A 23,113-nucleotide genomic window follows, 5' to 3' on the forward strand; every position below is an offset into this window, starting at 1 on the left:
CATAAAGTGTATCTATTTCAACACGGTATTCACTTTAGCCTTCCAACTGATATAAGCCCATGGCTCACGGGAATAAAAATAGAAAAAAAAATAATAAAAAATAAAAATAAATAAATAAACTACAAGAATAAATCAATTGTTAAATAACAAAACTCAAATCGGTAATCACGGTAAAGTAAAACATTAAACAGGCATCTTGCCTATCTAACTAAATTAAGTATACGAAATTCAACGGCAAAACAGAAACTTAAAATAAATATGCTTCTTCTCATTCTAATAATCTCTTGTGCTATTGCGTCATTTTTAAATACATATATTTATAGTAAAATCTATTATATCTAAAAAATGAAAGACATGGTAACTGCTATCTAAAATGGAAGAGAATGTTATTGCATGGGATGCCACAATGTTCAAATCTTACGTTTGATCAAATTTATCAACCTCACTCATAAATTCAAGAAAATAACGAACTTGAAATCCAACCAAACAGGGGGGCGTTTCATCAATATTTTCGTCAGACAAATTGTCAGATCTGACCATCCGCGTAGCCAGGATTTCATTTTGGAGGGGGCGGTAAATGCACGCGAAGCGTGCCAACACTTAAAGAGCGCGCGAAGCGCGCTCCCTAGGGGGTGGGTGCAGGGAGGGGGAGTTTCCCCCTCCCGCGCGAAGCGCGAAGCTTTTGGAATTACATAAATTAAAATGAAAAGGAGCCGTCTCTCTTGTCTCTAGTGCCTATTTCAGCTCCAATTCAGTTGACTCATTGTGATTTTGAACATTGTTTTCATGAACCTTAATTTGTTTTCAAAAAGTGATTGTGAACGCACAAAAAAGGAAAACATTGGAGGAAATTAAAATAATAATACCCTCGCGCGAAGCGCGGAAGCTAAAGCGTTTTATCATTTTTTTTTGCCATGAAAAGGGTCCCGACTAAAGGGTCTTCTCAAAGATATATTGAATACTTCCCTTGGAAAGATCAGATTTGATTACAAACAATTTAGCGACAGTGCATATCTTTAACTCGCAAAACAGAGGAGAAGAAGTGTATATATGCCGGGAGAAAGATATTCAGCCCCGCGCAGAGCAATGAAACTGTGACAATTCAAAGGGCGGACGTTTCATCAAAATAATGCAGATACGTCTAATACCACCATCGACTCTAATTAAAATGATTTTCTAAGATTATTGAACTTCTTTATGAGGAAATAGTGCGCAGAAAGTTGAAACTTCTGTGATTTATTGAAATTAAATTAAAAAAAAGGAGGATTCCTAATTTCTTTGACTTATCCTGAAGTGCTTCATTTTGAATAATAAAGAAAATTAAGTGTCATTCAACATTTCAAACTGAGGGCGCAAAACAGGGCAGGAGATGAATGTGAAGGGAAATGACATGAAGTTTAATAGAATTGGGAAAAAAAAATATTGTACTTCTTTATTTAATACGACGCGAATTTTAGGAACCTGTTTGCCCCAGAATTATGATTGTTTGGTAATGAGCTGAAAAGCAGGAGAAGTTGACTTTATGGAGGTGGAAATTGATATAAAATTTTACCCGCCCGGAGCCGACCCGACCAGAAGTTGCGCGATCAATTTAAAAAAAAAGATAACTTCATATACTTTGGCGTAGCCTTACTCTAATTCCATGCCCTAATGTATACATTTGAACTTTAACCGGTAAGAAACACATATACCTGAGGTGGAAAAACAGGGTTAGAGAAAGGGTGGGGAAACAATGGAGAATTGCAATATTGTCATTTAACCGCGCGCAGCGCGGAAGAAAAATTCATATATAAATTTAGAGCAAGAGTGATGGAGTTTCTCTTTTAAGAAAAAAAAAGAATAAAAAGAAAAAAAAACACAAAGCTACCTTTCTCCCCTTTCCTCCCTTCCCTTTTTCTTTTCTCCTTTCTTTTTTCCCTTCTTTTTTTTTTCTTTTTGGGGACGTTTTTGGGGGGGGGCGACCGCCCCCACCGCCCCCCCCCCCTGGCTACGCGCCTGTCAGATCTGACATCTTTCCTGGATTCTGATTGGTTGAGAAGCACTGTTACTATAGTAACTCTTGGATAAAACAGAACTTGTCGGATAAAACGTCTGACAAGTCTTTTCATGAAACACTCCACTGGAGTGCGCATTTGAAACTTATTTTTGTTGCTGTCAAAGTAGGATTTGTGCAACCAGCTCCCTTCTTCTCCCCTCATCCCCATGGGGAGCATTTCATGAAAGGTCTTGCCGGGTGTTTTATTCCACAAATTCGTGTCTTTTATCCGACATGTTATCATTACTTCTCAGCCAATCAAAATACAGGAAATCAAGCTGTCAACTCTAGCAACTTGTCGGAAGACGAATGTCGATGAAAAGATCCCCTCGGGCTTGCTTGAAATCTTCTTTTTTTTACATCTCACATGTTGAAACACACGGTCCGACGGTAGCATATTGAATCTAAACATCAATCTAACATCAATCTGAGTATATTGTCGCTTTTGATGACGACTTCATCCTAACCACCCATAGCGACAGAACCCATACGATGGCGACATTCCCGACAAGCACGGCGAGAAAAACACCAAAGGTTGACACGAATGTCGGCATGCCGTGCTGCTCAATGAAATCTGGGCGCTCCTCCAACTCCGCGAGAAAGGCGAGGTAATGGCAGTAGCTGGCGAGACTACTCCCGATGTGGAAGAACTGATGACTGTGGCCAATGAAGTCGAACCTCCCAGGGGCTATGACCTCCGGGAATCTCGTGGAGTAGAGTAATGAGATCCCGAATATGAAATAAAATTGCCACATTTGGAAGTAAAGAGCATCACTGTCGCACCCCGTTGACTCGCAATAGATGAGGCGATAGACTAATGGAATTCTGAAAAAAACAAAGGCATTTTAAAAATGATAATTTTTACAAACCAATCTAATAATCTCAACGCGCCAAGTTTGTAATCTCTTTTTTTTAACAGGAGACGGGAGTGGACATGGAGTTCCTTAGAAAGTATACAGACTAAAGAGGAAGAGGGGCTCAAGAATGGAAATGACCTATACAGTAAAGAAAGTTAAGGAAACAAAAAATAATGTTTACATTAAAACCAGAAAGTGACATAAGTACGGAATATGTAACAATTTTCTGAACCTCAGCTTCTAATCAGAGGTATCGGGGTGGAAGTATTTCATTGTTTAAAACAGGAAAAGAGAATCTTATAGGAGCAAGAATATGGGGGTTGAATAAATAAAAATACTTAAAGCAAAACATGCTGGGGAACTGCCCGTAACGAACAAATAAATGCAGAAAGAATGTAACTGGTGCTATGTTCAATAAGATGATGGCATACTTTATCGAAGAAAGAGTGGGCACCTTGTTTTTATCTGAAATGAGTGTGAGAATATAAAAAACCTATAGTGAAATAAAAAGCTCAACTGTCAAAATGAAAAGTGAAAGGAAATGTTTCATTCAAAGCAAAATAAGAAGGGAATATCCGAGCGATCAGAGTCACTGAAAAGTTTATTTTATTGCTAGGAGGTGACAACATAAATAGTACCCTCACAATAATGCACATCAATAAATGATATAAGTTTTACTCATAGATTATCATTTCTATATAATGCTGATTATAGAAAGAAAGAAAAAAAAACTTTTATATTCAATTAAGATCAGTATGTGTAATTTTATTCCTCATAATTAAGTTTATTTCTATTTTTGCGACTGTATTGTTTCTCCCATCTCTTGACAGGCCCCAACAGTAGGGCCTTAAAAGGATATTGACTTTTCCCCAGTATTATTTTTAATAAAAATGATGACATCTCTCAGAAGCGTATATTGAGCAAAAAAAAAATGAGGGGCAGGCATGGCGTAAGGGGCGAAATTGCTTCAAAGTTGCGAGCGACCGAAGCGAGCACGCACAAATTTTATCATTTTAAACACAAAAATCGAATTTGGGACACATTTTGACCTACTACCACAAGAAAGATAACATATTTCACCCCTTTTCTTTCCTTTTCCTTTTATATTTTTTTTTCATCGGGAAACCTTTTTGGTGGAGGGGCATGGCTCCCAAGCCCCCCCCCCATCTGTACCCGATTGGTTCGCCAATGATATCCCCGATATTTCTTACTTGCACCAGATGTAAGGTATAGCAAACGCTGGCAGACGGCCGCCATCTCGGAGGGGAGCCCAGGTGGAAAACCGGCTACAACATGCCAGGTAAGTACTTCCGAAGGCCGTTACCATAGCAACAGGGATGTATACATGGTAAAGAGCCGTGTCTATCAACTCCGGTGGAAATGAGTAGGCATAGCAAGCTGTGAACAGAAAAAAAATGAAAATATTATATCAGGGCTAAATGGGAAGATATAGGCCTACTTTCATGAAATTATCACCTGCTTATTAAAAAGAATGGGAGCCGCATATGAATTTACAAAATATTCGTATAACTGCATTCTTCTCATGTGCAACGGCTAATTTTCCGCTTTGGTCTAAATATTTTGTTCCGTTTACACGACAATTCAATAAAAAAAATACATGTTTTCACTTACAGAGCATTCTCATTTTAAATACATGATAACAAGTAATCGTATTTATTGAGATATAATTATGGCAACAATGAAGGAGACGTAAATCCCGAAAAGCAAAGAAATTGTGATAGATACGACTGATCATAATGATCATAGCGGCAAATTGAGCCTTACATCTTTTAATCGCTGAAATTCATCAGATGATGTTGCATAGTAGGCCTACTGTTATATATAAGTAGAATTGTAAGAGCAATTATATTCATTTTATTTAGTTATTTCCTCTGTAAGGATATTCATAGCATAGAATGATTAAGAATATTCCAGAATGTCTCATAAAGCTTTGTTAGACATGAGTAATCTTTGTTTATTTCTGGAATAATAGACCGCAACACAAAGAGATTCCGAGTGGCAGTAAAAAGGACAATAGGATTAGCTATTTTGTTTACATTGTTAATTTCAATGAAGTCAATCAAGAATGTTCTAAAATTAAACTGCTCTAGAAATCGGCAGAATGTTCTTTTTGTAGACAATACTATAGAAGCTTCCAGAATAGTGAAGAATTTGTATATAAGCTGGCCGTTTCTTCAAGGACATCATCACATCATATCAGATCAGAACTCAGAGTTTCACGCCAGACTTTAAGTCAGAGCATAGTTTTTTTTTCCAACTTGAATACAACATTTATCTTCTGTGGAATTATTTGCACGCAATCAATGAACTGTTTGCAGTTCCTTTGAGAGGGGAATTATCAGTTCTCATCGAGATCACCAACCTTTTTTGATCATGGACCTATAGGTCCATGTTTTAATGAACGCTTTTCAACCTAAGGATTGCTGAAATTGACTGTTAATCATCATCAACATTATCTTCACGGACATTTCAACTTGTTACCGTGACTCTTGTTATCCATCATGCTTCTACATCTGTTTCATCATCGCCATCATTGTGAACTTTAATTTAAGGAATCTTCGCCAACTGACTTGGATTTTATTTGATTTATATCATAACCTTGTGTTCTAAATCTGACTCTTCAAGAGATAGATGTAAGATCATTGTTTGATTTTATTTTGTTTAAGCACATGATCTATTTCCTGTAATAAAAAAAGGAAATTAAATTTAAAACTAAATTTTCATTGTTATTTGTTGCAGTATCGTAACACTATACTCATCGACCCCATCATCGACCGTTTAGCCAAGGTACACTCTAAAAAATGAAGTGCTAATTCAGCTCTTAAAGAGCGTGTATAGTGACTGCACTTCGGAGTGCTGATTTTTCTCGTGATTTGAACTAGACAAATCAGCACTCCGAAGTGCATTCACTATACACGCTCTTTAAGAGCTGAATTAGCACTTCATTTTTTAGAGTGTATAACAATTAATTTCTTACCTATACAAACACCAAGACTGTACATACTAATCCCAACATAGTCTATGAAGAAAAATGTGTGTCTAGCACACTGGGACATGCTATTGAACATATGGGCAACGGAGCTGGCCATCGTGTAACAAAAGGTACCGAATAGGAAAACAATAACGGGCCACATTGAGGGATCGTGGGCGAAACCCTGATCGGTGACGGCGACCATCCATGTCAGGCGAAGGAAGATGATGGCGGGAATGAAATGAGTCCAGAAGTTGATTGTTTCGTTGGTGCGTTGGAGCGCGCTGGCCAGGCAGGATGATGCGCTGTTTTGACAGGATCGGTATCCCGAGATGATGAACGGCTCCCGAAAATCGGATGGAACCTGGTGAAGAAAGAATGTACAAAAACGTGAGGGGTGAGTAGAAAGGAAGGAATGGCCATGAAGACAGAGAGGGAGAGAAGGTGGGGGAGGGGTGAGAGGGGGAATACCATTTTTTTCCACTTTGCGCAAACTTTGTGACACTCTATACAAACATTATCAATGCTCACTCAGGCATGAATAAGTATTGTTGTTTTGTATCTGATACATCTCATCTCATCTTGTTAATAGACGTGATATTGTGATATTATAGTATCTGTCAACACTCACAGATCTTTCACATTTTGAAGTATCATTTAAATACTAACATGTATATGTAACTTTTCTTTTGACTGTTTGATACGAACTGTTTACTCCTTAACTCTTTAATTCATCACGAATTAATAGCTGTTGCTCGTATTAATTATTACTTCACTGATATCATTTCTATAATTTCATTTTATCTGATATGAATATTTTCATGAAAAAAGAATTTACCTACATCGAGTTGTTCCAGATTTACTTTACCTGATTTTCATTTTTTTTCAATTTCAAGTTATTTCATTTTCAACAGAACATAGTAAAATGGTCAATTACAATGAACCTATACAGACAATATAAATTGAGGCATGTACAATGTGTGATAGTTATCTATAAGTAAAACAAAACAGAGTATTATATATAAGCAAAATATCATAAACATTATGAAATAAACTTCTGAGAAAACAACTGATCAGGTAGTTTACCTGATCAAAACGAAGAAGTTTAAGCGTCCACATGATGCCTGCCTGGTTATCATTCAATGTGTCTCCTCTTTCACCCCGTCACTGTCAATATAAACTGATGATCCTGTTGGATGAGTGGAAATTATCCCTTCGATATGTTACAATAATGTATCGTTTCATTCTCTCACAATCATTTTTACATTGCTTGCATGGTAGAAATAGAAACCAGATCTTGTTCATAGAGATGGTTTACAAATTGGTTGTTGTTGTTGTTTTACAGAGTATAGCCCGTTGTTTAAGCCTGTCACTATAACAACAAGTTCTTTAAACTTTTTAAATAATTTGTTTATAAGTATGAAGAGTTGTTTAAACGTTTAAACGGTTGTTTCAAAAGTTTAAAAAGTTTTTTAGATAGTTTAACGGTTTTTTAAAAAGTTTAAACAGGTGTTTTAAAGTTTAAACAGTTGTTTAAATAGTTTAAACAGTTGTTTAAAATGTTTAAACAGTTGTTTAAAAGTTTAAACAGTAGTTGTTCATTGTTAAAGTGGCGGGCTTAAACAACGTGCTTGAATTTTTAAACAGCGTTTTTACAGTGGTTATACGGCGCGTATCATTCAGCAGTGAATATTTGCGCCAAAACAACTCTGAAAAATATCTTCCTATTCGATAATTTTGCAACCATGCATGGGCCCCATGTATAAACGTTTGCAATACAGTATTATCATCTAATAGTATTCATGCACCCTAAAGACTTTGTTTAGAACATTAAGCACGTCGTTTAAGCCGGTCACTCTAAGTACATAACAACAAGGTGTTTAGAAATTTTAAATTGTGCAAACTTTTTTTAACAACCTGTTTAAAACCTTCAACATTAGGAGTGACGCGCTTAAACAACGTGTTGAGGCATAAATCCAAATCTTCTTGTACTTCTTTCAGTTGAGTAAGCACTGGTGCTGGTTTGGACCTGTATTTGTCAAGGTCAAATATGGCATATTTGCATGAATATACACGCACATATACACACATCCTTACAGAGCAGTGTGTAATTTTCTGTCTCTGACGACGATTTCAATACTGACCAAAAGTGTTAATTGTTGGATAAATATCATATAAAAGCTTTATAACACAATATCAGTTGAAATCTCAACGTATCAGCATTTTATACTACATGGCTACATATGATAAATCATTATACTTCAGAAAAGAAATGAAAAAGATACATTATATGTTTCTCTTATTAGGAAAGTAATGTGGTAGATAACAATGAATGACTGATATTCTATGAACCTACCCTATATTTGGACTATATTAGGTCCGTTGAGGTCAAGATTCCGGCTCCCTTCAGCAAGAACGCAGTTCTCTATATACCCTGTTTGGCATGCCTTTGGGTGTAACTTGCAAACGTAATTCCCTTTGCGTGTATTTGTAATTGTACTTATACAGATATGATATGGTTGTTATGGTGCTCCATTATTATATTCGATTTGATTGACTTATTGTGCCAAAAGTGCATGTTCACTGAGGCATTGCTTTACACAAATAAAGTTAACAACTCTCTGTCACGGTCTATTGGGGAAGAGAGGTGGTTTGACATTGAGAGGTACCTTATTTTGGCCATACCACCACAGGGTCGGATTATTCATTGAAAATCACAGAACCTAGGTGGGGTGGAGGGAGGGTTTGATTTAAAAAAGAATAATCGATCAGCGATACAGATGAGCATTGAAGCATTTTGTTTACGTCACGCATTTTTTCTCAACATGTTGACGTTGTCATATACACAGGGGTTATACGGAACGGTTTGAAAAGGCAGGGGGGGGGGGGGCTGGCCATGCAACAAAAATATCACATTCAGATGGTAGATTTTACATCTTATACAGGGTTTTGAAAAATAATTGGGCTACCAGCTCCCGGTTCCGCGGCCCCTGATACATTAATTCGTTAATAAATGCAAATAGGAACAAACATACTCACCCGCTGTTCTCTACCCCCTTCTCTCTCTCGCTCCCTCCACTCTTTCTGACTCTAGCTTGTTTTTCATTATTCAAATGATGATTTCATCAACAACAAATTAACAAAAAATATTCATGATTATTTCCTGTTTACATGATCTCAAAACAGACACAATTGGACTACCATTACATTATAGGCAAATATGAATATCTTACATGATTGTCTTATAAATCAAAAATTTATTAGGCCAATATAACTCACCCCCTTCTTCTCCAAGAAAAAGAGGTGATATTGGTGAGTATTGCAGAAACATAATTAACCCGAAAAATGAACATTGATCATAAACAGAATTGTCAAAATGATATTAAAAAAAAATAATCTAAGAAGTGCTTATTCTGCATCGCAATGTAACCACCACTGAGTTTAATAAGCATAATAAGAATGTTCAAATATATACACATGTATAGCAAACTGGTTTTTCTCCCGTGTGGGAAACCAAAGTATCAATTCAAAGAGAGTGCCTTTGATTATTATAAGAAAAAGCTGAATGACCGATAGCCTATATTAGAGAGGATAAGTCTTATGAACTTATCTAAATTTATATATTAAAGAACCCAGAAAACAGCTAAAAGATTAAAAATATCTTTCTGTGGCCGTTGATGAAATACACATTTTCATTTTTATAAAACTAAGAATAACTAATAATTAATAGATAATCGATAAAGAAAAATCTTCTTCTGCGATAGAATATGCCATCTATATAGTACATATCATTTACAGAAAAAGTCTACCGATACAAGGAGTAATGATATGGTAGTTTGCAAATTTTGCGTAATTAGACTTATACATAATATACCTGAAAATAATAAACAATAGAGAAACCGAGATACGCAATAATGAATAGATGATTGATAAAGCGATAAAGAAAAAATACAATGACACGGTAGAATATGCTATATGTATATAATTTATATGTCATACTTCAAATGAGGGCGCATGCTCTTTTATACCAGAGTTAGTAATACATGACTAGGTGTGCACTTGTCTTGTTTTTTTTTAATATTTGAAACAAGAAATATTAATACTTATTTACTACAAAAGTGTACTGATTTCAGGAATCATGACATATGGATGCTTCATACGCAAAATTTGCACAATTAAACCGCGTTACCCGAAAAAGCATTATGAAAAAGAAAACCCCGGAAAACTAGAGATGATCAACAGATTCATATAAATTTGCACATGTAAGAAAATAATCTGAATATAAAACAAAACTTAATCACAACAATTTAAAAACCATAGTTTTCTTCGAAAGGTCATTGCAGTATTATCATAATCGTCGAATGGTACCGATGTATATGTATAGTGTGTGGCTTTATACAGGGCCCTGGATTTTTTTTTTTTACAGGGGGTAAAAAAGGGGTTTCATGAACAAAAATATCCCATTTTCGTTATACTTCTGTCATTGACCATACCTAAAAGATTTCCAGGGGGTGCTGCCCCGATAACACACGCAGCACCCCCGAAGGGTTGCTTCAGCATTCCAGCATACCCGATTGTAGGGTCATGGCATTGTACTGTAGAAAGAAATACGTGTGATTATTGGGTTGTGTATATGTGAGTCGCCTCGTTAAAAATACTATTAAAAACATTTCTTTTGCGTGTTTTGCCAACAGCATTCATAAAACATGGGAACTGTTCACGTACATATTTTGGTTCGGAATTGTTTGTTTAGTTCCCTGTCATTTGCTCCGCTATAAATTCCACACACTAATGGAATGACTATAACTTCAACCATATAGATTCGTTCTAACCCTTAACCAAACACGAAGCCATTTTGCAACACTTACCTCAAATCAGGACGTGCATGTTAGGTCCATGCTTACCCCATCCCAAGAGCCGCGAAAGTGTGTGGGGGGGGGGGGCTTCAGCACCCCATTTTTCCAAAACCGTGTACAAAACGTAAAAATTGCCATATGATTATGATTTTTTGCATGGTCAGCCCCCCCTCCCACTTTGAAAACCGTTCCGCGGCCCCTTAACCCTACATGACGAAAGCCCGGAGTAATTGTCGCAGGAGCAAATGTCGTGACACCCGATTCTTAGTGTCATCGACAGAGTTTTATTGTTGCATCCGATTCACATCATGTTCTTTCCATGTAAAATCATGATGTACAAAGGTTTTTTTATTTACTCAGATGTTTCGTACATTAAATGGTTAATATTGAACTGTTACTTAATTTGTTGTTATACAATTTCTTATGTTTGTTAAATTATGTCATGAAAACCCTAAATGTGTGAGGATTGCAGGTAGATCAATAAATTGTGAATCAAATTGAAATGTGCATTTCAGTCAAACTAGGTGACCCAGCCCCCCCCCCCATAAATAGTTTAGGAGCCCCTAATGAAAGTATCTATCATTTTCGAGGGGGGGGGGTAAAATGTTTGGAAAGCCGAGGATCTCTTCATCATGACTTTTAATACAATAAGGGAATGAGGGAATCATGTTCACACGCGCTGATTGGAATCACATTGCATGTATCTATATAGTGCTATTTATATCTCTTACCTAAGTTCAAGCTGCTTCACAATTAATGGTTTCACTTGTGAGCCATGAACTCCGTACGTACAGTACTTAACAAGAATAGATCAAATTTCGCCTTTTCACTCCAAAAGATGAACATAAAATGTTTTTGTTGGATACCATACGATTCCATAATTGAAGAGGCGCCACCTTTCTCATCTTCCCTGAATTTGACGACTAGTTGACCCACGTAAAGGCATGCTGTAGATTTAAACATCTTACAGGATTTATGTTCATCTTCGTCGTGCGTGTATTTTAAATAATGAAGAGAAAATAGAACATTGTAGGCATGCAGATATGTTTTGATAGCTGTACGTCCGGGACATGCTGAAAGTAAGTAGCTTACGCATTTTGAAATCATTTTCCAGTGTTGCACAATAATGTTGACATATCAAGTGAAGCTCTAACATTAATTATTTTGTTCCGGGCTTGTGTACATAAACCTTTTATGTGTTTCTCACATAAAGCTATATACAACCTCTTGATTATCAGAATTTATATGTCTCTGAAATAAAATTTCAGTTCAGTTCAGTTCAATTTATTCATTTTCTCAGCATTAAAAAAATGATATATATATATATATACAATATGTACAGGAATGACAAATAGTATTAGAGAAAATTTGAAACTACAGAAAAGTTTATAAAAACTTGTGAGTAGTAGTTCCCAGTACATTGAATGACATTAATATTGAATAAAAATGAAAAAAAAAATGCACACACAGCATCAACAAACACCAGCAAACACACAGGGAGGGTGGGGCGGTAAATGTATGAGATTTAAGCAAGGAGAAATGAAACAAATTATTTTGCATATTCATTTATAAACATTCTTTTCAACTTAGATTTAAATGACGTAATTGTTGTTGAGTACTTAATTCCATCGGGGAGATTATTCCAAATACGTGGGCCATAATGTCTTAATGAATTTAGGAGAATTTGTGTTTTAACCTTGGGATAATGAAAATTATTACTTGAGCGAGTATTGTGACAATGAACGGAATTGTTTATTAAAAACATACGGGATATATTAAAAGGAATTATGTTATGAATAGTACGAAACATCACAGATGCTATCTGAATTTTATGAATATCATATATATTAAGGGTATTGAGATTAAAAAATAAAGGTCATGAGGGAGCTCTGAAAGGGGAGTTGGTACATATTCTTAAAATTTTCTTTTGCAATTTATGAAGCGGTTCCAATTTCGTTATTCCAGCATTCGCCCAAATAATATTACAATATTGAAGATAGGGTAGGGAAAGACAGTTATATATCATAAATAATTCCTTCTGTGGCAAAAAATTGCGAAGTTTAAAAAGAATACCAATATTTTTGAGATTTTGTTAGCTAAAATAGAACGGTGGCTGTTGTATGACAGTGTATCATCTAAAGTGATACCGAGAAACTTGGTTGTTTTTGAACAATTCAAGAGGATTTGATTCATAAATATTTTAACATCTGAAATATCATGTTTTATATGTTCTTTACTAATATACATAACAGTTGTCTTTTCATAATTGATTACTAATTCATTAGTATGGAACCAGTTTATAATCTTAATTAATTCTTCATTTGTATTCTTAATAAGTAAATTAAAATCACAGTTGGACGGAACTAAATTTGTATCATCGGCAAAAAGGACAAAATGAAAAAAATGAGAAACATTACATAAATCATTGATATATATCAAGAATAAGAGCGGGCCAAGTGTGGAGCCCTGGAGGACTCCACAATGGACCCTCTCATGATGAGAAACAGCATTATTATAAACCGTATAATGAAAACGATCAGTTAAATAATCTTTATACCATTCAAGGGCAATGCCACGAATACCAAAATGAGATAGTTTGCTAAGTAAAATATTGTGGTTGATACCATCAAAGGCTTTGCTTAAATAAAAAAAAAAAAAACGATTGAATGTAGATTATTAGCCATATTATTTAGGAGATGATCATTGAGGTCGATAAGTGCAAGCTCACATGAGAAATTTGATCTAAAACCGTATTGTGAATTATTTAATAGATTATTTTTATCAATGTGCCGTATAAGCCTATTGTACATTAACTTTTCTAAGATTTTGGAAATACTAGGGAGTAAAGTAATAGGTGTATAATTTGAAAATATATGCAAGTCCCCTTTTTTAAATACTGGAATAATTTTCCCTATTTTCATTTTTTCATTTTCCCCCAGTCCCCCAGGGCTCCACATTTTTTCATTTTCAATTTTCCCTATTTTCATTTTCTTTTTAGAAATTTCATTTCTAAAACGGTTCATAACAAAAGATTATTTTCGCCGTCGAAGTGAAAACATGTAATTTGGAATCATGAATTATGCATGTTAGTTATTACAACAAAAGTAATACTATTCTCGGTTCATTATCATGTAGTATGGTTCTTTTGATACTCATGTTATTGTAAATCAGTATATATGCACTATATACTTGTCTGACCTTAATTACCGAATACTAACCATATTATTATTATAATTCTTATCATTATTATTGTTATTATTATTATTGTCATCAATTATCATTATCATACACATTATTAACATCACTGTTCTATTTCATATTTGTGTTACATACGGCTGAAGAATTTCAACCCTATAAAGTCTTGCTATATTCCTTCTCTCTTCTCTGAATCATCTCTCTCCTATATCTTTTCCGCTTCGAGTTTTGTTTGTGTAAATACTTCCTTCGCCAAGTGAAAACAAACATATAAGTCTATATTGAAAATCATGCATTATCAAAATAAAAATGATAAACAGAAATTGCCTTTAAGTGGTGTCTTCTTGCAATTACCAATTCTATCCAGATAGATTCACTTTAAATTATTGGTCATGCTCATCGGAATAACTGAAACGGATTTTAATGTAAGTTTTGCAGGGAATACAAAAGAAAAAAATGAAATGGGAATTCCCAAAGAGCTTGATGATTGCACAGCTAAAAACGGGGGTATAATAACAGTTCTTTGTATCCCCATGCAAAACGTGCGTTATAAATCAAGCTATAATTATTATTATTATTATAATTCTGATGCTATGAATTTTGTTTTGAATGCTAATATTTTTTTCTCTTGAAAAATGTCTACTTTGAAAACGATATATAATAAATGTGAAAAGATAAAAAGTATCAACAGTTATAAAATTGGTATGAATAATACATTTTTTGTATTATACATTTTTTTGTATTATTCATACCAATTTGTTACTTTGTAATTGTCTACTTATGTTTCTAGTCAAAACAGGGTTGGGTTAATCCTGCACTTTTATGAAAAACAATGAAATTATTATTATACCATTCATATTTTTAGGGACCTATTCAAGCCCTGCTTTTAATTTTAGGCGCAACGACTTTTGCTTTTCTGCAGAAACCTCTTTTACAACTTAGTCATTGAGTAATTTATTATTTTTCATGTATACCTTGTCAACTTTATAAGGTAATCCAATCTACTTTGCTTATCATTATTATTTTTATAAGAAGAAATACCCGGAACAGGTAATTATTACGCCAATGCCTTTTAGTTTGCCATTTGTCCTGATAACCAGGTCCCTCGGAAAGAACCTTAAAGGTCAAGTCCACCCCAGAAAATGTTGATTTGAATCAATAGAGAAAAATCAAACAAGCATAACGCTGAAAACTTCATCAAAATCGGATCTAAAATAAGAAAATTATGACATTTCAAAGTATTTTCACGAAACAGTGAAATGCACAACTCAGTGACATGCAAATGAGAGAGTCGATGATGTCCATCACCATTCACTATTTCTTTTATTTTTATTGTTTGAATAGTACAATATCTCAATTTTTACAGTTTTGACATTAAGGATAAACTTAAATAATTCATAAAATGTTAAAACAAAGGTACATGCTCAGAGAGATCACAAGAAAATAAGGAGAAAATTAGAATATTTCATATTTCATACTTTCATACAATGAAATACCTAAGGAATTGTGAGTGGATGACGTCATCACTCTCTTCATTTGCATACCAACCAGGATGTACTGTTTTGTGAAATTAAGCGAAACTTTAAAAATGTCATAACTTTCTTATTTTACATCCGATTTTGATGCAATTTTCAGTGTTTGCTTGTTGGATTTTCAGTCCTCGTTTTATTCAAACCAACTTTAAGTTGGGGTGGACTACCTTGCCCTTTAAGCATTAGGTGCTCTATTTACAAGCATTCACGATTTCTTACCAATCGGGTAAAAAAAAGACACACGATGCACATTCTCTTGATATTCACATCAGAATTACAACATCGCCAAGATACTGATAGGCCTATTCGGGAATGAGTATTTTATATCCAAATCCACTTTAGATCTTCCTTGTCAATGCATGCTGCTAGTTCTAGGTTTTTGCTTTTAGGTTTTTTTTTAAAACAAAAAAAGCCTTCACAGCCATGATATTGCGTTTGGTATCAGTTTCGAAACTTGAAGCTTCGTTGAAGAGCCCTTCAATATAATGTCCATGGGATTCAATGAAGATTACAATTACACTGGTATACGCAGTCAAGCAGAACTCAATCCAGTCGGTTTGCTTCCACATTTATTGTCCACCGCGACCCCCCTCCCCCCTCTCTCTCTCGCTCTCTCGAGCTCCTCCTCTCTGACCATGCAGACAAACAATTAACCCACCAAACAAACAAAAACATCATCATCCATTACAACTCGTATTAATATCCAATCATAATATGCTTCCACCAGATACCAGCACTGACAAATGAAAATGTGCACACCATGCAATCCCGACACCAGTATGATTATCAAGCTCGCCGATTCCTGGTGACCGAGGAGGGTGTGTTCTTTTTGTATAAATGCAAATATTTATAAGGTCTACATATATTCATTTCGAATTGTCGTGCCATCGTTATTTTAGCTCGAAATGGAGGCTCAAGGTTCAGAATGAATACGAATACAGTTGTGGTTTTAGATTGAAGGGAAGGGAGAGTGTTAGGATAAAAAACTCTTTGGCGTTATTAACGCTCGGTGGATTCTGAAGCAACAAATTTTCGACCACATGCATACAGCGATTTTCGGTCGCGCCACTGCCGAAGATGTGCCGTGTATTAAATACTACGTAACTGTTGGCAGGATTATAATGCAAGCTGTAGGTTGCTACCTCATCGTCGTCGAAGCTTATATGATGATAAATGGATTCCCGTCCAGTGCAGTCATGAGTCCTTTGCCGGCATAGCATATTTTACAAGGAGCATTGCATTGGATATTACTGTATGTGAGTGAGAATCACTGGTGAGCGAAAGTACTTGTTCTTGTTGGATGTATATTGTATACATAATGTATATGCATTTGATGCTGTGGAATATATATATATATATATATATATATATATATATATATATATATATATATATCTATATATATATATATATATATATATATATATATATATATATATATATATATATATATATATATATATATATGGCAATTATACTTGTCTAATAATCTGAAATTACATACTTTCTATATTTTACAAAACTCATTTGGTACACCTGTCGGTTGTAGCTGAGTTTGAATATTCATGGTAGTACGTCCATGGTATGTTAAACTTTCTAAATTCAAATATTTCCTGATGGTTTATACAGATGCTTGGGTATGATGAATAGTCAGGTACATTGCTTTTAGAGTTCAAGAGTCTGTCGTGTGTGTAAAATCACTCTACCTGAGGTATTTGCCAGACGTTCCAATTGTAGTAATGATACCGCATGTCAATGTTGGTGCTAGCTGTATATATACTCATGATACTCACTGGAGATATGAGTAGCCCAAGTTGGTACCTTTTGAACTCTAATCATAATAACACAGAAAGCCAGCAGTCGATTCGTCAAGCCAATTTATGGTTTAATGTTTTGTAGGGACAGAGTGTCTCGAAGGTCACTGGAAACGGCGTTCAAGTGCAATGTTATCATCATTATGTTCCACTTTGAATGGAATAAGATTTACCTTCTATTCCAAGCATTTCTAAGCAACAGGATGGTGGTCAGTTGATTTTCCAGAAATATATATTCGCCCTATATGAACCATGATAATGTATATTTTTCAGTATCACGTATGATTTCTTTTTTTTTTAAGATATACAGTCTCTACCAGGTATTATGTACACTACTGACTAAACAAAACGTAAATGATAATGATACGCCTACAGCTTCAACTCCATATTTCGGTAATATGAATAGATCTAGCTAGAGATGATGCGCAAGAAGGCAGAAATTCGAAATACTACTATATTTCATTGTACAGCCTTCTTCATGATATATTTTATTGTAAGGATAGTCCTAACTCCTACCATTAAAATGATCCTTGTATGATTATAGGCCTACCTCAATCATAATATATTCATGTCATATTTTTGTGCCTGGTATAATCAGGGAGTTGTGAGCAGACTCGTCCTTACGTGTTTAATCTCTACTGCACGAGACACATCTAAATAAAGCACAGCCTGTTGACAGTTGTGTCTAATAAATCATAAATCAAAGTCTACAGCTAATAATATGTATCAGCTATCATGCGTCCCTCTCTTTCAACATTCCCCCTCACACGTTGACATTTCCACTCCCTTTACGAGCGAAGGTCCATATATATATATATGACCCGTGGTGCCCATGGTAGTAACTGTTTTAAGTGTAAGTTTTGAAATTACCAAATGCAACGTTATTCTATGTTTCTTCATCGACGGCCTGATGGTTGCTTCTTCAAGCATGAAACTGTCAGTAGCCATGTTGATTTGACCATCCTACCTCGGATTATACCAGCTTCATCATTATTGTAGAGCACTCTTCAGGATCCAGGGTCTTTTCTTGGTTATATATATATATATATATATATAATTTATTGGTTGGATACAGAGTGTTTTACCCTAAGGCTCATCAGCGACTGATTAGTATGAAGGACACATTTTTTTGAGACAGAATGAAGTATACAGAGCATGTGCATTAGGGTATAACATTGGGTTGAAAGAGCATGTTGCAGTATATCACTACTTACTTACCTATATAATTATATATATATATTCAGTATATATATGTGTGTGTGTGTGTGTAGAGATAGATAAAGATTGATCAGAAAATGTCTCCTGAAACTGTTTATTTAGGACGCACTATCCATATCCAGTGTCATTTCTAGACAATTTTAGGCAAAAATTTGATAGAATTTTTTATTGTTTTAGTTGCTCGGGTGATTTTCCTTTTATTCACGTGAATTTGATGTTAGGGCGGACTTGACCTTTAATACTGATTAATATACAGAATAGATATTGACATACAAAGAGAGAGAGGGGGGGGGGGGGGGGGTGAGGACATGAGAGGCGAAGTAGATCCGGAAAAAGTTTATATAGGTTCCGTGATAAATTCGTGGAATGATGTTGATTTTACGTTCACATTGATTAAACAGATTACATGTTATTATCGGAACAGGCACCATTATTATGTATCTGCATAGAGCTATGGTATCTGTATCTGCAGGGTAGTGGAGGTCTTACTAACAATACCCAGAATAATGCCCTGGTATCTATATGAATTGGGAAGGTATCCTCAGGGTCTCTTTTCTGTGTTTAACTTTCTCCACTAACGAATTTACATGATTTAGTTCACTCGTATGAGTCGTATGTTCGTATGTACTATAATGGCACGGTGCTTCGGCTAAGCTAGGATCGACCAGGCGTAGGTTGGTGCAGCTTTTCTTTTAATTTACGAGACAGGTCAATTTACATCCCTTTCTGCAAGGTCACAGCTTGACGTTGGGTATTAAAATTTACACTTTTAATTGTCTTTTATTTTCTTCAAAATACATTTGTCTGGGAGATCGTTGATAACAGTAAGAACAACAGTGTACCCCAGACTGTTCCTTGAGGGACGCCTAACAGTCATTCGTTTTGCTTTGATAAAGTTGGAGATCTTGATGACAGTAGACCTCAGAAAACCAGTGTCCCCCAGACTGCTTCTTGAGGGACACCTAAAAGTAATTTGCTTGGCTTTGATGGAGTAGGCCAACTATTGCAGACTATACTTTCTGTGTCTGCCTGTATCCCTCTCTCTGTTTTTACCTCTTTCTCATCAACTCCAGTAATAGACTCCTGATTCCAATACAGTTTACCAAGAAATCTCTCATCGCCAACCTTGACAAAAAGCAATGGCAAAGTCCAAGAGTGCCAAGTGAGTAGATGTGTCTGCAGGTACATCGTCTCTTCGCTTAATTCTGTTGCAGTCTTCAAAGTTTTCAAATTTTAATATCAAACACGGCTGATTTCGTTATATTTCTATCTAATATGAATATCTTGATCTTATTTCACGTCACGCAGAACCGGTCGTATGACAAACACCATTGGATCTTTTTCTTTCACACTGGTGCTGATCAGATGTGATCTGCGTCATGGCTGATGGTGCTGGAGCGATGTCGTCCGTTAAAATGGATCATGATACCAGCGATCATTTCATACCTGGCACCAAGAAATACGCAACTCAATCATTGAGATGGTTTTTGGGCAGATGCACCCACTCTAAATTCTTGATGTGTGCATTGACCATGGGTCAGATCGTCGTTCTCATGTTGTTTTCTGTATGGACAATCAAGGCTTGTTATATTCGATGTAAGTTGCAATGGCGGGTCTAGGACCAATAAATAAATCGAGAGAGAAATTAGTAAATTAATAAATAGATAATTCGATAAAAACATAACAAAAGGAAAACTTGTGTTCTCAGAAAAAACCCACTTTTCTCTGTTTTGTTTGTCAGAAATTATTATGCATAAAATGGATAATAATTTTGGGGCGAGATTCCTCTTTTGGGAGTACCTAAAAAGCGTGGTAAAATTAAAAGAGAACAGCTGTATAGATTGCTACACCCCTCCCCTCCCCCTTAGATATCCGTAGCTTGATGTTTTTATCTCCTTCACTAATTTACACTATGTAAATCACATAACTCACACTGACAATTTTTTTTTGTAATTTCAGCTCACAGGATCTATGTTGCAACAACCGCTGATTCCAGCCCGCTTAGTCATAAAAATCAACTTTTTAGAAATGCTTCTAATCTAACCAACATGGATGATCGCCATCATCTCCAAGGAAACCGTAACAATGTCACGGATCAACTCGTCAGAGATACTCGATTCGCGCCCTTTCAGCGAAACGTCATGAATAATGGAAGCGCGCGGAAATCAGACACTGATCGAAATATACGGATAATCGGTACGACAAACATCAAATTGCTCAATTTTACTTTAAACTGGTTTGAGAGCCTGAGCAGATTACATATCAAGTATGACGTCACATTCATCGCAGGGGATCAACGTACATATGAAACCCTGACAACGATGAAACAAAACTCGAAGAAATTCGAGAGGACGAGCTTCGTAGCCGGCAGGCGATCACAAGGTGCGCGCATTGCTGGGTTGTCTTCATCTGATTGTGACGTATTACTCGGTTATCTCGAGGCGGGAGTTGATGTCGTGCATGTAGCCCCTGATACAGTGTGGTTGAAAGACCCAATTCCTCTGCTTTGGCAGAAATACGACAAGTGTGACCTCTGGATAACGTTCGGCGCGATCCGCACTCAAAGTCTCAGCTTGGCGTACATGAAAGCCAATCCCAACGTCATTGCCTACGTCAAAGCGTTACAAGAACAAATGACAAGTTTACAGAGCGAAGTTTTAACGACTACGATGGCTCTGAAATTGGGCTTCATAGCGTTTCAGTGCAATGTTGGATTATGCTACCTCGGCGAAAATCATTTCCCTTCTGAGGTACACGTTTTTGAGGAGGAAGGAACTTGGTACAATGAACATAGAGAAGGGATCTATGTTATCAGAACAGGTGGTATAGTGGACGCTGCACAAAAGCAATATTCATTACAAAAGATAAATTTGTGGTATTTAAATTTCTGAGACCATGAATGTATTTCAATTTCATGTTAATTGCCAAAATATAACCTTGCCTCATTATTAAGTATCATACTGTTACCATATCATTGGACAAATGTAATCACACTATAAGACATCTTGTTCTATTAATCACTCATTAATGATTAATACTCCCTGGTATAGAGATGGAAATGTTCTACTCGAAAAGATCTGGTCACTAAAACATGTCGATAAAATGTCGAGTGCTCACTGCGGACGAAATGATAATTCATGAGCTTATGGAAGAAATTGATTAAGTCATTTCTTGTCAACAAGAGTCTTTCGCTTTCTTTTCCTCCTTTTTTGTCAAACAAACTGGAAACATTTCCCCTCTAATGAAATCCAGGATCCACAGCTAGCAGTTGTTTTTGGTTCAGAACGTAGAATGCGGAAGCCCGGGAAGGAAGATCAGTTATGGCAACAGGAAAAGGAGCAGGAAGAAAACGTAACATAAATGAGTGAGGAAGAAATAGGAAATACAAGAAAAATGAAGAGAAGAAAAAGAAGAAGAGGAAGAAGGATTGCAATAGAAGCAACATCAGCTGCTCAGTTATGTTGTGTGTTGTTTTCACTGACACGCAATTCTTAACATGTTCTGTAACAGTTGCCATCACACCTAGCTAAGTACCGAGTTTTCGCAATTGCAACGAAAATGCACTAAAAATGCCCGTCCAATCACAATGAAAACCTGAGGTCTTTGTCGAAAATGTGTGAACCGGGACAGCAGATCGTCCTAAGATTCGGAGGCTAGGAGCTAACGAAAATTTGCAAGTATATCGTTTGTCCAGAGTCCTTGAGGAAACTGCTGCATTGATTCACCGATTTTCGACAAAGACCTCTTTGTTATGAAAGGATTTTGACATTAGATTTTCTCTGTTGAAGAATCCGTCCCCGTCGCAAATTACGAAAACTCCTGAGTATCACATACCATCAGAAGATTGGAGTCGGTTTTTGTAGGACAGGACTGGTGAGACTGTAGCATATTCTGTCCGGTGTATATAATTTCTAGCAATCATTGAACCCTGTGTGTGTTTGCGCCCGAATGTTGTATTTGTGCAATCTATGAATATTCAACCTCAATCATCAATGTTCAATTGGACTCTAATGGTCGTTGCATTCCAAATTTCACTTATCAAACTATGATGTTGAAAAATATCAATGCTTTTTATGTTACTTCATAAACAGGCTGCTCTACTTTCATTCTTTCAATATATATATATCTAAGAGAACTATTTTTTTTTAAGTTTCAACACATCAAAACATAGTGATGTCAAAGAGTAATGCAATGCCGACGGACGAAATTGATTTCAGTATGAAATGAAATTCTGGACAGCGTTTCATCAAACTTTGGTCTCACTAGTTGTCGAATCTGACAAATTTTGTTTGATTTCGATTGACCAAGGAGCACATTCGGATAAAACCTGTTTCGGATCACTAGCGTACCTAGGGGGGGGGGGGGGGGTGGGGGGCAGTCTGCCCCCCTGACGAGTCACAACCCATGCAAATGACATATCCCTTCCCCCCCCCACTGGCTTGAAATCTATTTTGCCCCCCTGACGAGCTTGAATACCTTTTTTGCCCCCCCTGACGAGCTTGGAGACCTTTTTTTTTGCTTGTTAAATTTTTTTCTGGTACGATTTAAGACCTTTCTTATTGAAGACTTTTTTTTTGCTTGTCAAATTTTTCGACCGGTTTTGCCCCCCCCCCC

General features: G+C 36.0%; 2 protein-coding genes across 2 annotated transcripts; one reads left to right on the top strand and one right to left on the bottom strand.

Moving 5' to 3' along the window:
• Positions 1 to 2,041: 2,041 nt before the first annotated feature.
• Positions 2,042 to 7,012, bottom strand: LOC121423091 (membrane progestin receptor gamma-A-like). The gene is made up of 4 exons (XM_041618375.1): positions 6,971 to 7,012; positions 5,891 to 6,248; positions 4,104 to 4,290; positions 2,042 to 2,860 (listed from the first exon to the last, which is right to left on the bottom strand). The coding sequence occupies exons 1-4, from the start codon at positions 7,001 to 7,003 to the stop codon at positions 2,458 to 2,460; spliced, it is 981 nt and encodes a 326-aa protein (XP_041474309.1). The 5' UTR covers positions 7,004 to 7,012; the 3' UTR covers positions 2,042 to 2,457.
• Positions 7,013 to 16,247: 9,235 nt separating this feature from the next.
• Positions 16,248 to 22,879, top strand: LOC121423354. The gene is made up of 3 exons (XM_041618710.1): positions 16,248 to 16,740; positions 19,808 to 20,095; positions 20,459 to 22,879. The coding sequence occupies exons 2-3, from the start codon at positions 19,879 to 19,881 to the stop codon at positions 21,388 to 21,390; spliced, it is 1,149 nt and encodes a 382-aa protein (XP_041474644.1). The 5' UTR covers positions 16,248 to 16,740; positions 19,808 to 19,878; the 3' UTR covers positions 21,391 to 22,879.
• The last annotated feature ends 234 nt before the right edge of the window (positions 22,880 to 23,113 follow it).

This window comes from Lytechinus variegatus, chromosome 10, assembly GCF_018143015.1.
Source record: "Lytechinus variegatus isolate NC3 chromosome 10, Lvar_3.0, whole genome shotgun sequence".
Classification (NCBI taxonomy): Eukaryota; Metazoa; Echinodermata; class Echinoidea; order Temnopleuroida; family Toxopneustidae; genus Lytechinus; species Lytechinus variegatus.